This window comes from Ahaetulla prasina, chromosome 8, assembly GCF_028640845.1.
Source record: "Ahaetulla prasina isolate Xishuangbanna chromosome 8, ASM2864084v1, whole genome shotgun sequence".
NCBI classification, from domain to species: domain Eukaryota; kingdom Metazoa; phylum Chordata; class Lepidosauria; order Squamata; family Colubridae; genus Ahaetulla; species Ahaetulla prasina.
In genome coordinates, this window is record NC_080546.1 from 66394838 (window position 1) to 66407009 (window position 12172).

The 12172-nt window shown below is 38.3% G+C and overlaps 1 protein-coding gene across 5 annotated transcripts in view; it reads right to left on the minus strand.

The window, feature by feature from the left end:
• PROM1 (prominin 1) overlaps positions 1-12172 on the minus strand; it is a 258262-nt gene that overhangs the window by 124079 nt on the left and 122011 nt on the right. For all 5 annotated transcript variants that reach the window (XM_058193311.1, XM_058193310.1, XM_058193309.1 and 2 more), the window contains one exon: positions 427-516. In XM_058193311.1, coding sequence (XP_058049294.1) covers positions 427-516 — 90 coding nt within the window. The remainder of the gene's footprint in view (positions 1-426; positions 517-12172) is intronic.

The following is a 12172-nucleotide window of genomic DNA, read 5'->3' on the forward strand; positions in this document are numbered from 1 at the left end:
TTTGGCATGCAGCTATGGACCCTCTCTAGAAAAAAATGTTGGTGGATACATGGCAGGGGGAATCCTCAAGCACCCCCATTGTCTAGCAAATTCTATGCCAATTGTGGTTGTGTACTTATTCATGGCATTATGACAGTTCAGTCCCCAATCAATACAAATATATTGCCATCATATCAAAGCTCCTAGCTTTCAACAGAGGTTGGCAACACCATATGGAGAAGAACAGAGGAGCTCTGCATTACTTCAGAGCTTTCCAGAGAAAACTATGGAGTTATTTTTACAAAACATCTGGGATTGATTGCATTTGGGGTATTGGGGATACACTGTAGGAAGCATTTCAGCAGTCTGATGATTGCATGTATCTAACTTTTGAAAATGATCGTTATCTCCATAATTTGACATTGATAAATGCAGTGATTCTTTTACCTCCTGCCATGGTAAGAGCAGCATCAAGAGCAGGGTATACCTCCTTTCCCAGCTGTTCCCAGACGCGACTGCCAAGCAATGTCTCAACATCTGTTGGAGAAAGAAATGATGGGAAGAAAATCAACTAACAATTAACTGAGAGTGCAATCTTGCATTTAAACACCCCATGTTAGCTACAATCCAAACAGCATGTAAATTATCAATCCTTACCCATGCCATTATTTTCTTATACTATAACCAAAATTAAATTCTAGTTTCATTAACGCATACCCAAACTCTGGTTGTTGATTTTAAGAAGAGTTAAATAATAAATAGGCAGTTTGTCCAGGAATCTTAACTATTAAGAACACTAGTTATTTAGGATTATTTTTTGAACCTGCAACATGAATAACTTTTCTTTGGTGTCACCCAAATATTGAACCTTCTCATTACATGTGTTTAATCTAAAAGCCAGTTAGATATAGTGGTTAAGGCATCGGGCTAGAAACAAAGAGGCCATGGATTATAGTCCTGTTTAAACACAAAACTAGCTTGGTGACCTTGGCCAGTCACTCTCTCTCTCTCAGCCCTAGGAAGAAGACAAAGGCAAATCTCTTCCAAAACTTAGCCAATAAAACTTCAGATATTAGTCTAGGCAGTTGCCAGGAATCAATACTAAATTGAAGGCACACAAAAAAGGTCATTCTGGCGCTATATGCAACACTTGTAGATATCATCCTTTCTTTGGCGAGCCATGCACAGATGCACATCTCAACAATGCTCCCTCCAAAACCTCCAGTCTTGCAATCCTGCACAGGGAAGGTGGAGGTTTGTTCCAAAGCTGCAGCAGAGCATTGCACCAGGAGACCTCCCTAGGTAACATTTTTGAAATGTTAGCTTTTAACACCATACTCACAGGAAAATCCCCCCATCATCACGGTTTAATTCTGCTTTCTTTGAAGCTTTGTGCCAAGAAAGGTTCGTGTTTTCTCCTTCCCTTCTTCCCCATCTCAGCTTTCGCAGACAACCGTCTGCCAGGGATGGAGGTTCCCCCATAGGATGCGATGGAACTTCCAACTCCAACGGACCTGGTGAGCGCGAGCTTCCCCTACCCAGAAAGAGGAAGGAGCTGATGGGGGGCTGTTGGGAGTTCTGGGAGTTAAAATCCACAAGCCTTAAAGTTGTGGGCTGGACAAGGTGACTGCAGACCCACCACAAGCGAGGCAGATGCTGAAGGTGAACAGGGGCAGTTCCACACCTGCCTCGCAGAGCTGGCAAGAGGGCTGCAGTGCCCACTATGGCCAGAAGAATGCTGGGCTCAACATAGCTGTAACCCTGGTGCCTGCAGCACCAAGTAGGCATGCAGACCAGTGCGAGGCAGCCGAAAGGCAGTGGCGAGGCTGCACAGGCAGCATGGCTCCACTGGTGACCACTGGTGGTGAAGGGGCCCTGCTACATTGCATGTAGATATAGACCCATTAAGGACTACTCGTTGAGTACTGATTGCCAGCCAGTTACGAATCCACCTGGTGGTGATGCTATCTATCACACATTTTTCTAACTTACCAAGAAGTAGGTTGTGGTCTACTTTGTCAAATGCCTTGCTGAAGTCTAAGTAAATTATGTCCACAATATTTCGCTGGTCTACTAATTTAGTCACTATGTTGAAGAATGTAATAAGATTAGTTTGGCATCATCTGTTTTTAACAAACCCATGCTGACTGCTAGTTATTACTTTACTCATTTCTAGAAGTTGATAGATCTGTCTTTTTATTATCTTTTCCAGTATCTTCCTGGGTATTGATGTTAGGCTGATTGGTCTGTAGTTTCCTGGGTCATTTTTTTTCCCTTTTTTGAAGATGGGAACCACATCAGCTCTTTTCCAATCCTCTGGTAGTTCCCGGTGCTCCAGGATTTTTGAAAGATGTGGTACAGTGCAGTGGTGGGATTCAAAAATTTTTATGATTGATTCTGTGGGTGTAGCTTGGTGGCCCTGGAAGGGGAAGAATACTGCAAAATCCCCATTCCCTCCCCACTCCTGGGGGAAGGATACTGCAAAATCCCCATTCCCTCCCCACTACAGGGGAAGCATACTGCAAAATCCCCATTCCCTCCCCACTACAGGGGAAACATACTGCAAAATCCCCATTCCCTCCCCACTCCTGGGAAAGGTTATTGCAAAATCTCCATTCTTTCCCCACCCCACTAACCCACTTTCTTGTTGGAAGAAACTTTTTTTATATATTATATTTGACTTTTGTTGCAAGTCTTTGTTCATTCTGAGACTTTGCTTTCCTGACTTTGTCTTTGCAGATTCTGGCTATCTGTTGATATTCTGCTTTAGTTGTGTGTGTCTCTTCCCATTTTTTGTACTTGTCCTTTTTGTCTTTCAATTTGTGAGAGATCTTTATGCAGCCATGCTGGTTTTATCTTAGATTTCTTGTTTTTCTTTTTCAGTTGTATAGTGCTGGTCTGGGCCTTTATGATCATATTTTTCAGAGTTTCCCAAGATTCTTGAGTTGTTTTCCCCTTTAGGATTTTCATCCACAGGATCTTTCCCAAGTTCTCTCTGAGTTTGTTAAAATCAACTCTTTTAAAATCTAAGACTCTGGTATCATTATGTTCTATTGCTTGTGTTTGCATTATGTTGAATTCTAGTATGACATGGTCACTCTCACCCAAAGTTCCTGCAGTTTCAACTCCTTCTGTCACTTCTCTGTTTGTAAGAATTAAGTCCAGTATGGGTGTCCCTCTAGTTCCTTCCTCTACCTTTTGGACAAGAAAGTTGTCAGCTGAGGCTCCAGTGACGTCACCCTCCTGCTGGGTGCTCTAACAGAGCACTCCGTGTTAGAAGATTGTAAAAGTCAGTGAAACAGAAAATAAATCACTGTTCACTGAGCTTAGCATAATCTCTGGGTGAAAGAGGTTATCAGAATTGTGGAAGAGTGGCAGGTCTGACAGGGGGTTTGCTCTTAAGAGCGAATTTTCCTGGATTTATGACCCCACCGAATTCCACTCCTTCCAACTTCAGCACGCCCCTGTTTTTATCAGGGAAAAGGAGAGGAATGTCGCTTCTGCTCTAGAGGACTTATTAAATTGATTGATATTCCAAGCAGACGGGAATTTCACAAGCGTTCGATCTTTGATGCAGAATCAGCACGGCAAGTACCGACTCCCTTTTTGAAACTTGAAACCTTTCTTTGTCTTTGATTAATTGACTTTTAAAATGGCGTCTAAAAGTGAAAGTAAAAATTTTTTAGTACGATGAAGCAGCGTTACTTGTGGATTGTTACAAACGGAGTTTTTTTATACTGAAAGGAGGGAAGGAGAGTTATTAAGTTTGAATTCCTGATTCTTTTGAAGACAGAATGGCAGCTAAACCTTTAAAGCCTTCTGGAAGAAGGGGATCTGAACCAAGTCTTGAGGAAATATTGAAAGAACAATTAAAACTTTCTGAAGATAGGCAAAAGAGATGATGGAGAATTTTAATGCAAAAATAAGAAGATATTCTTATGGCAGTTCAAGGACTGAGTAAAAAAATTGAAGGATTGGAAGTGGAAATGCAACAGATCTCTCAGTCAAATAAGCATTTAGAAGACGAAATGAAAGGTGTTCAGAAAAAAGTGGATCAAAATGAAGATCAGGTTGTGATATTACAATATAAACTTATGGAAGGAGCTCTTAGAATTCGTGGTATGCAGAAGAGCGTGGAGAAGACTTAAGAAAAATTATATCAGAAGCATTGGCTGAATTTATTGAAGCGGACCCCAAGAGGTAGCTTACCAAATTGATAAAATATATAGAGTTAATTCTTGGATTGCAAGACAGAGAAAGCTTCCTCGGGACATTGTGGTTTATTTTGTGAAAAGGACTATGAGAAATCAAATTCTGCAAGTTTCATATCAGACAACTTTAAAAATTGGAGAACAGGAGTTGAAGGTGTTGAAAGAGATTCCTTCAAAGATGTTAAGAGACAGGAAGGAATTTGCTTTTTACACAAGAACTTAAAAACATCAGATTCAATTCAGATGGGAGGTGCCAGTTGGACTGACACTATTCTATCAAGGAAGGAGATATAGAATTGACACTGTTTTAAAGGCAAAGTTTTCTTTCTACAGTTTTGAAAGTCGAAATAGAGGTGATAGAAAAACTTCAAGAGACCCAAGAAGGCGTGGTGACCCAAGAGCCTTTATTGCTGCCAGTATTAGAGGAACCACAAGAGCAAAGGGTGACAAGAGGAGCCCTTAAGCGTAAAGAAGAGCAACAGTCTCAAAGTAAAAGTCAGGATCCCATTATGGAAGCTGTGGGAGGAGCTAGACGGAAGATACGGAGGAGGAGCTTCCGTTGTCTGCTTCAAAGCTTCAGGAGGCCAGTAATGGCAAATAGAATCTTGTCATGGAATGTTAATGGCTTGAATTCAGCTCAGAAAAGAAGGAAAATATTTCACTACTTGAAACAATTTAAAAATGATGTGATTTGTTTGCAAGAGACACATATAAAATTATCAGACCAAAAATATTTAATTAATTCAAAATTGGGTAACCATTTTGTTGCATCAGCTTTGGAAAAGAAGCATGGAATTGTTGTATATATCAGGAAGGATATACCAGCTAAGCTAATTGAGGCAGATATTCAAGGAAGATTTATTGCTATTGAACTGGTGATAGATGCAAAAAGACTTTGTTGATAGGTATTTATGCACCTAATCAGCAACAAGAAAAGTTTTACAAAATGTTACATGAGAGGTTGACCCTCTGGGATTATAGTTCGTTTATTTTATTAGGAGACTGGAATGGAGTAATTGATACAAGAAGGATAAGAGAACCTCCTCCAAGAAGATACCTATACATGCAAAATTACCAAAATCCTTTTTGAAATGATGGAAGACTTTGAGTTTAGAGATATATGGAGGTTACGGAATCCAGATGAGAGAGATTTTACTTTTTTCTGATAGGCATCAATCTTTTCACGCATTGATTTTATTTTAATTTCTAATGACTTGCTTTCTAGGGTGAAGAAAACGAAGATATTTCGAGGTGTTTAACTGACCATAGCCCAGTATGGATGGAATTATTACAAGGGAAAAAAGGTGGTAGAACATGGAGGTTGAATGAAAATCTGTTTAGATATGAGGATAATGTAACTTATTGTAAGAAACAGTTAAAAGAATTTTTGATTTTAATATGTACAAAGGGACACCTATAGGAACTGTGTGGGAAGCGAGCAAAGCGTTTATTAGAGGATATTGATTTACTTGGACAACAGGCAAAGGAATAATAAACAAAGGCAGCGTAGATATTTGGAAGAAGAAATTCAAGGAAGCAACAGTTATTAATTCAAAACCCACAAGATCATAAACTTAAAGAGGCTATAAAAATATTACAGAGTCAATTTAATATGTTAATGGCAGACCAGGTGGCAACGAATATACAATATGCTAAACATAATACCTTTTGTAATGCAAATAAACCTGGGAGATGGTTGGCATATAATTTAAGGAAGAAACAGAAAGCACGTGTCATACAAAAAATAGAATATAAAGGTAAAGAGATATACCAACAGGATAAAATTAAAAGGCATTCTCAGAATTTTATACTGCACTATATACAAAAGACAAAATATTGGATAGGGACATTTATGATTATTTGAAAGATTATAAGGTGAATATTCTAACATTAGAACAGAGGAGGAGCTGAATCGGCCGATAGCTACTGGAGAAATAGTGGAGGCAATTAAACAATTAAAATGGGAAAACCCTGGTACAGATGGTCTTACAGCAACTTATTATAAAAAACACAGGATGAAATATTAGGCCCACTTAAAGAATTATTTAATCAGATACAATTAGGGTGGAATACCCCGTCATGGAAAACATCTTTTATTTCACTGATACCGAAGAGGAGCAAGACTGCTCTAAACCTGGTAACTATAGGCCGATTTCACTTTTAAATAATGATTATAAGATTTTGTAAAAATAATAGCAAATAGATTAATGTTAGTTTTACAACAAAGAATTCATACTGATCAATCTGGTTTTATAAAAGGGAGGCAGATGAGGAATAATGTTAGACAGATTATTAATATATTGGAATATTTGGAAAGAAGAATACTTCAGCGGCACTTATTTTTTTGGATGCAGAGAAAGCCTTTGATCGATTGCATTGGGATTTTTTATTTAAATTAATAGAGAAAATGCAATTTGGAGACTGTTTTATTAGAATAATTAAAGCGATTTATGGAGAGCAAACAGCACAGATTATAGTAAATGGTAGTTTGACAGAAGTTATTAAGATTGCGAAAGGAACAAGACAGGGATGTCCCTTATCACCATTATTGTTTGTTTTGACTCTGGAACCATTATTAGATAAAATACGAGAATTAATGAAAATAGAGGAATTAAGATTAGACAATATGAGTACAAAGTTAGAGCTTTTGCAGATGATGTAGTGGTTACGTTAACGAATCCTATAAATTCAAGTAGATTTTTGTTGGAAGTAATTGATAAATATGGAAAGGTATCAGGATTTAAAATAAATCAGAATAAAACAAAAGTGATAATTAAAAATATGTCTATACAACAGAAACAAAAACTAGAGGAAATGACAGGATTTGAGGTAGTAAAAAAGGTTAAATATTTAGGGGTCTATATTAGCTCATCGAACAAGAAACTTTATAAGAATAATTATGACTTGCTATGGCAAAAAGTTCAGAATGATATGAGTGGCTGGAAGAAATTGCAGTTATCCCTATTGGGAAGGATTGCGGCTATTAAAATGAATGTGTTACCTAGATTTTTGTTTCTGTTCCAGATGATACCTATAATTAAAAAGGATAAAAATTTGGAAGATTGGCAGAGTGGGATTAATAAATTTATATGGCAGGGTAAAAGGCGAGGTTAAAATGAAAATAATACAGGATTCACGGGAAAGAGGTGGTTTAAGAATGCCTAACTTTAAACTATATTATGAAGCAGTAACCCTTTCAGTAATAAGTGACTGGTTTAACTTAACAGAGGAAAGAATTTTGAATATAGAAGGTTATGACTTGTTATATGGATGGCATGCGTACTTATTTTATGGAAAAAAGTGGATAGGGCTTTTAAGAATCATGTGTTGAGAAGTGCTCTTTATGGTCTGGAATAAATATTCCTATAAATTAGATTACAAGATTCCTATATGGGCGAGCCCTAGACATGCAATAGAGAATATAAATATAGAACAGAAACAGGAAATGATTACATATAAAGAACTTTTGTATGCTGAAGGAGGTAGATTGCAATTAAAATCATTACAGGTATTAAATGAAGAAGGGAGGAATTATACTTGGTTTCAATATGGGCAAATAAGTGCTAGATGGAAAGAAGATCAAAAATTGGTATAATGCAAAGGAGGAAAATTTAATAAAGCAAATTAGAAATCAGACCCAGGAGCATATAAAGAGATTGTATAATGTGTTGCTTGAAATAGATTCGGAAAAGGATTTGGTAAAGGATTGTATGATAAAATGGGCACAGAATATTCAGGAACCAATAATGTTGGAAACATGGGAGAAAATCTGGGTTAGAAATGTTAAGTTTACACAAGCACAGAATTTAAGGAAAATTTTTATAAGATGTTTTATAGATGGCATTTAGATCCCAAAAAATTATCATGTATGTATCCTAATATCCAAGCGAAATGTTGGAGGTGTGATTGTGATGATGCTACATATTTTCATATTTGGTGGACTTGCAAGAAAATTAAGGTCTTTTGGATAAGAATTTGGTGGATTATTCAAAATGTACTGAAGAAGAAGATAAAGTTCCTGCCACAATTTTTCCTTTTGGGAATTATAATGGATTGTACAGGGATTGAGACTAAATTGATTTTGAACTTAATAACAGCAGCAAGACTGTTGATTGGACAATACTGGAAGAAGAAGAGATACCTACAATAGAAGAATGGATATTGAAAGTTATTAATTTGGCTGAGATGGCTAAAATCTCAGCGTTTTAAAAGACAATACGCAGGAAAGATATTTAATTGAATGGAAAAATGGATTGATTATCTACAAAACAGATATCAGATTAAGAAATATCAGATTGCCTTTGAATAATTAGAAAGTTATTTTATGTAATGGGAGGGGTTGGGAGACGAAAAGCTTTGGATGTGGTTATTTGGATTGGAAGGGAAAATTTTATTCTATGTTTGGTTTATGTATAACTTTACCTTGTGATTGACCCGGGAAGCCGGGGGGTGGGGGAGGGAGGGGGGTGTTTTGGTTTTTTTTGGGAGGGAGGGGGAAAAAAGGGGGAAAAATGTTTTTGTTTTTTTAAAACTCTTTCAATAAAAAAAAAAAAAAAAGAAAGTTGTCAGCTACGTTGGTTAGGACCTACTTGATTTCTCACTTGGTGCAGAGTTAGTCTTCCGATAGATGTCAGATGTCAATAGATGAACTCCCCTATTACTATTGTAGTGTGTTTCCCACACATATTTCTTAGTTGGTTAGCAAAAGGGACATCTATTTTTTCTGCTTGATTGGGTGGCCTATAGTATATACCTATGGCCATGTCATTCTTTTTTTCTTTTATTGACCCATATGCATTAAAGGTGGTTTTCGTCTTTGGTTTCATGCACTTCTGTAGCAATATAGTGGTCCTTTACATACAATGCAACTCCACCTCCTCTTCTATGGGGTCTGGTTTGTTTGTTTTTTGAACAGTTTGTATCCTTCTATCCAGTCATGGGTTTTAACCCACCAACTTTCTGTTATTTCAACTGTATCATATCTACCTTCATGCATTAATAGTTCAAGTTCACCCTGTGAATGCACTTTGTGCATTTGTATATAGGCACTTGAGAACTTTGTCTGACTCTGCATATGCTTCCTGTGTCTCCTATTTGGTGTTCGAGTTTGTCTTCCTTCCTATCCTTCCTTACTTCATTATTTGACTTGTTTTCTAGGGGTTTTTGCTTGGAAATAGGTCCTGGAGATCCTAAAGATTGATCACCCTCCCCCCTCAATTTTAGCTTAAAGCACTCCTGATAAATTGAGCCAATTGTTTTCTGAAAACATTCTTCCCAATCCTTGTGAGGTGCAGCCCATCCCTTGCCAAAAGCCCATCATGGAGATAGTACAGACCATGGTCCAGGAATCCAAAGTTTTTTTAGCGACACCAACCCTTTAGCCAATGGTTTACTTTTAGAATTCTTTGTTCTCTTACCGGATGTTGACCTTTCGTTGGAAGTACAGATGAAAAAACTACTTATGCACCTAATTCCTTTAGTTTCTTGCCTAGCTGCTCATAATCATTCATTCTTGTTTTCAAATCCTTTTTTGTGTCATTCGCCCCTACATGTAGTAGTAGAAAAGGGTAATAATCTGTGGGTTTTATTATTTTGGTTAGGTTCTCAGCTTGATTTTTACTCCAGGGAGACAACATACCCCTCTGGATTGACTGTCTGGTGTACAGACAGCTGGTTCTGTTCCCTTAAGAATTAAATCTCCTATCTCCCATCAGCAACACTTGCCTTTTTCTCCTAGGGAGGTTGAGGGTACTTTTCTATCACAGAAGCATTTGATGGTGCTCCTTTTTAAGGGACATTTGATGATGCTTCTTTTCTATGTGTCTGCATATTTTCTTCTAGGGAGAGTCCATGAAATTGATTGCTTAGCACCAGTGGGGCTGCATCAGAGTGGGTTGGTTTGGACAAGGGTTTTAAACTAGGTTTGTATTTTTTCTATGAGTGACATGTTTCCATATGTCTTCTTCCTAAGGGTCAATTCTTTTAGAAGTTGTTTGATCATTATGTTCAATTTGGGCATATTCTTTTTGCAAGGTTTGGGGTTTCTCATTTTGTAGGTTGAGTTTCAGAGTGGTTAGTGTTTCCTCTTGACCCTTTACTTTTTCTTCTAGTAATTTACATTTGATACATATATTGTTTGGGTATTCTATAGGCATAAGTGTATACATGGAACATGTTCTGCAGATCACAATAGTATCAGTTTCTTTTTCCATGAGCGGATTTAAAAAAACAAAATGAAAGTGTAGAAGCTTTTACCATAGATTTTTAAAAGGGAAAAATGTCCAGTTTAGAATTTTGATATTCTAACAGATTATTTAAAATTTAAAATTTGGGGGGGGGGGGAAGTCTAGTTAAAAATATAAAGTTCTAACTGTTAAAATGTCTTATTTAAGGATTTAAAGTTCTATAGTTCAAAATTGTCTTGTTTAAAAATTTAAAGTTCTAGCAGATCATTTAAATTGTCCTATTTTAAAAAAAATTATGTTGAGTGGGCTTAACATTGTGAGGTTCGTTTTTAGCCTGTACTGGAATGTTCTATAATTATCCCTTTACTCCCATCCTTCTTATGATCCTTTCCCTCCCTGCCTTCTTGTGGGCTTGAGCTATTTCTTTCTTCTCTGCCTTTATATATTCCATACTTGCTATTGTCTACTCACCTTTGATTTTTTTTGGCCTTGCGTCCTGTATTGTCTTTTTAGTCTCTCTTCCTACTTGCTTTTCTCCTGCCACTGCTGGGTATTCATCTCTCTCTGCTTTTCTCAGTTCATGGCATTCTCCACCCCTTGTCTGTTGGTCTGCCATGCTACTCTGTTGCCATTTGCAGTAACAATGGCTACTCTGTTGCCACCTGCAGTAATAGTTCAGTGGTCTGCTGTACTGCAATGCTCCACCACTACTGACAGCCTCCAGTTCCACCAATGCTCTATCGTCACTTTCCATGCTGCTCTCTGCATTGCTCTCAGGATCTGCTTCACTGTGCTGCTCCTTGCTGCTGGCACTTTCTGTTGTGCTGCTGCTGCTCTTGGCTCCTTAACGACATGGTTCCCATTTGCGCTGTTTCTCCCAGCAAACAGGACCACCTGTATGGCCTATAGTAAACTCATCTCGTCTTCTCTCTACAGCTGGTTTTCCTCCTCCTCCCTGCTCCTCTCTGTCACCAGCTCACCATTTTGTTCTCTGCCAGTCATGGCTTTGCCTTTAGTCAGCTCACCTCTCTGGCCCCACAGATGAGTTTCCTCCCTTCTCCACAGCTGGCTCCACTCGCTCACCGGCTCGCCTCCTTGTTCTCCACCAGTTCATTCTGCCTCTTCGCTCACCTCACTTCACTGGGCCTCCAGGTTCTGGGGTAGGCCTCTTGGGTGCAGCTGGGCTTCTCTCAGCAGGCCAAGTTTGCTATGGATCGCTGCCCTTGGTGGCGTTTTCCTCCTATTTCTCCAATCTTTCCTCTCCTTTTTCTTTCTCCACTTTTTTTCCTTTCTCTATGATTTATTCTATGATTTATCTTTCCCTCTCCACCTCTCCTCCTGTCATTTATCTTAGTTTATTTATTTATTTATTTATTAAATTTTTATACCGCCCTTCTCCCGAAGGACTCAGGGTGGTTCACAGCCAAATAAAACAATAAAAAGTGCACAATAAAACAGTAATTAAAAACTTATTAAATATAGGGCCAAATTAAAATCCGTTTAAAACAATAAAACCCATTAAATAAAATTAGAATCCTAATAATAAAAACTATTAAAAATTCTATGCCAGTCCTGCGCGAATAAATAAGTATGTCTTCAACTCGCGGCGAAAGGTCCAAAAGTCAGGAAGTTGACAGAGTCCTGCGGGAAGTTCATTCCAGAGGGTGGGACCCCCCACAGAGAAGGCCCTTCCCCTGGGGGCCGCCAGCCGACATTGCTTGGCGGACGGCACCCTGAGGAGTCCCTCTCTGTGAGAGCGCACGGGTCGGTGGGAGGCAGTCGGTAGCAGTAGGCGGT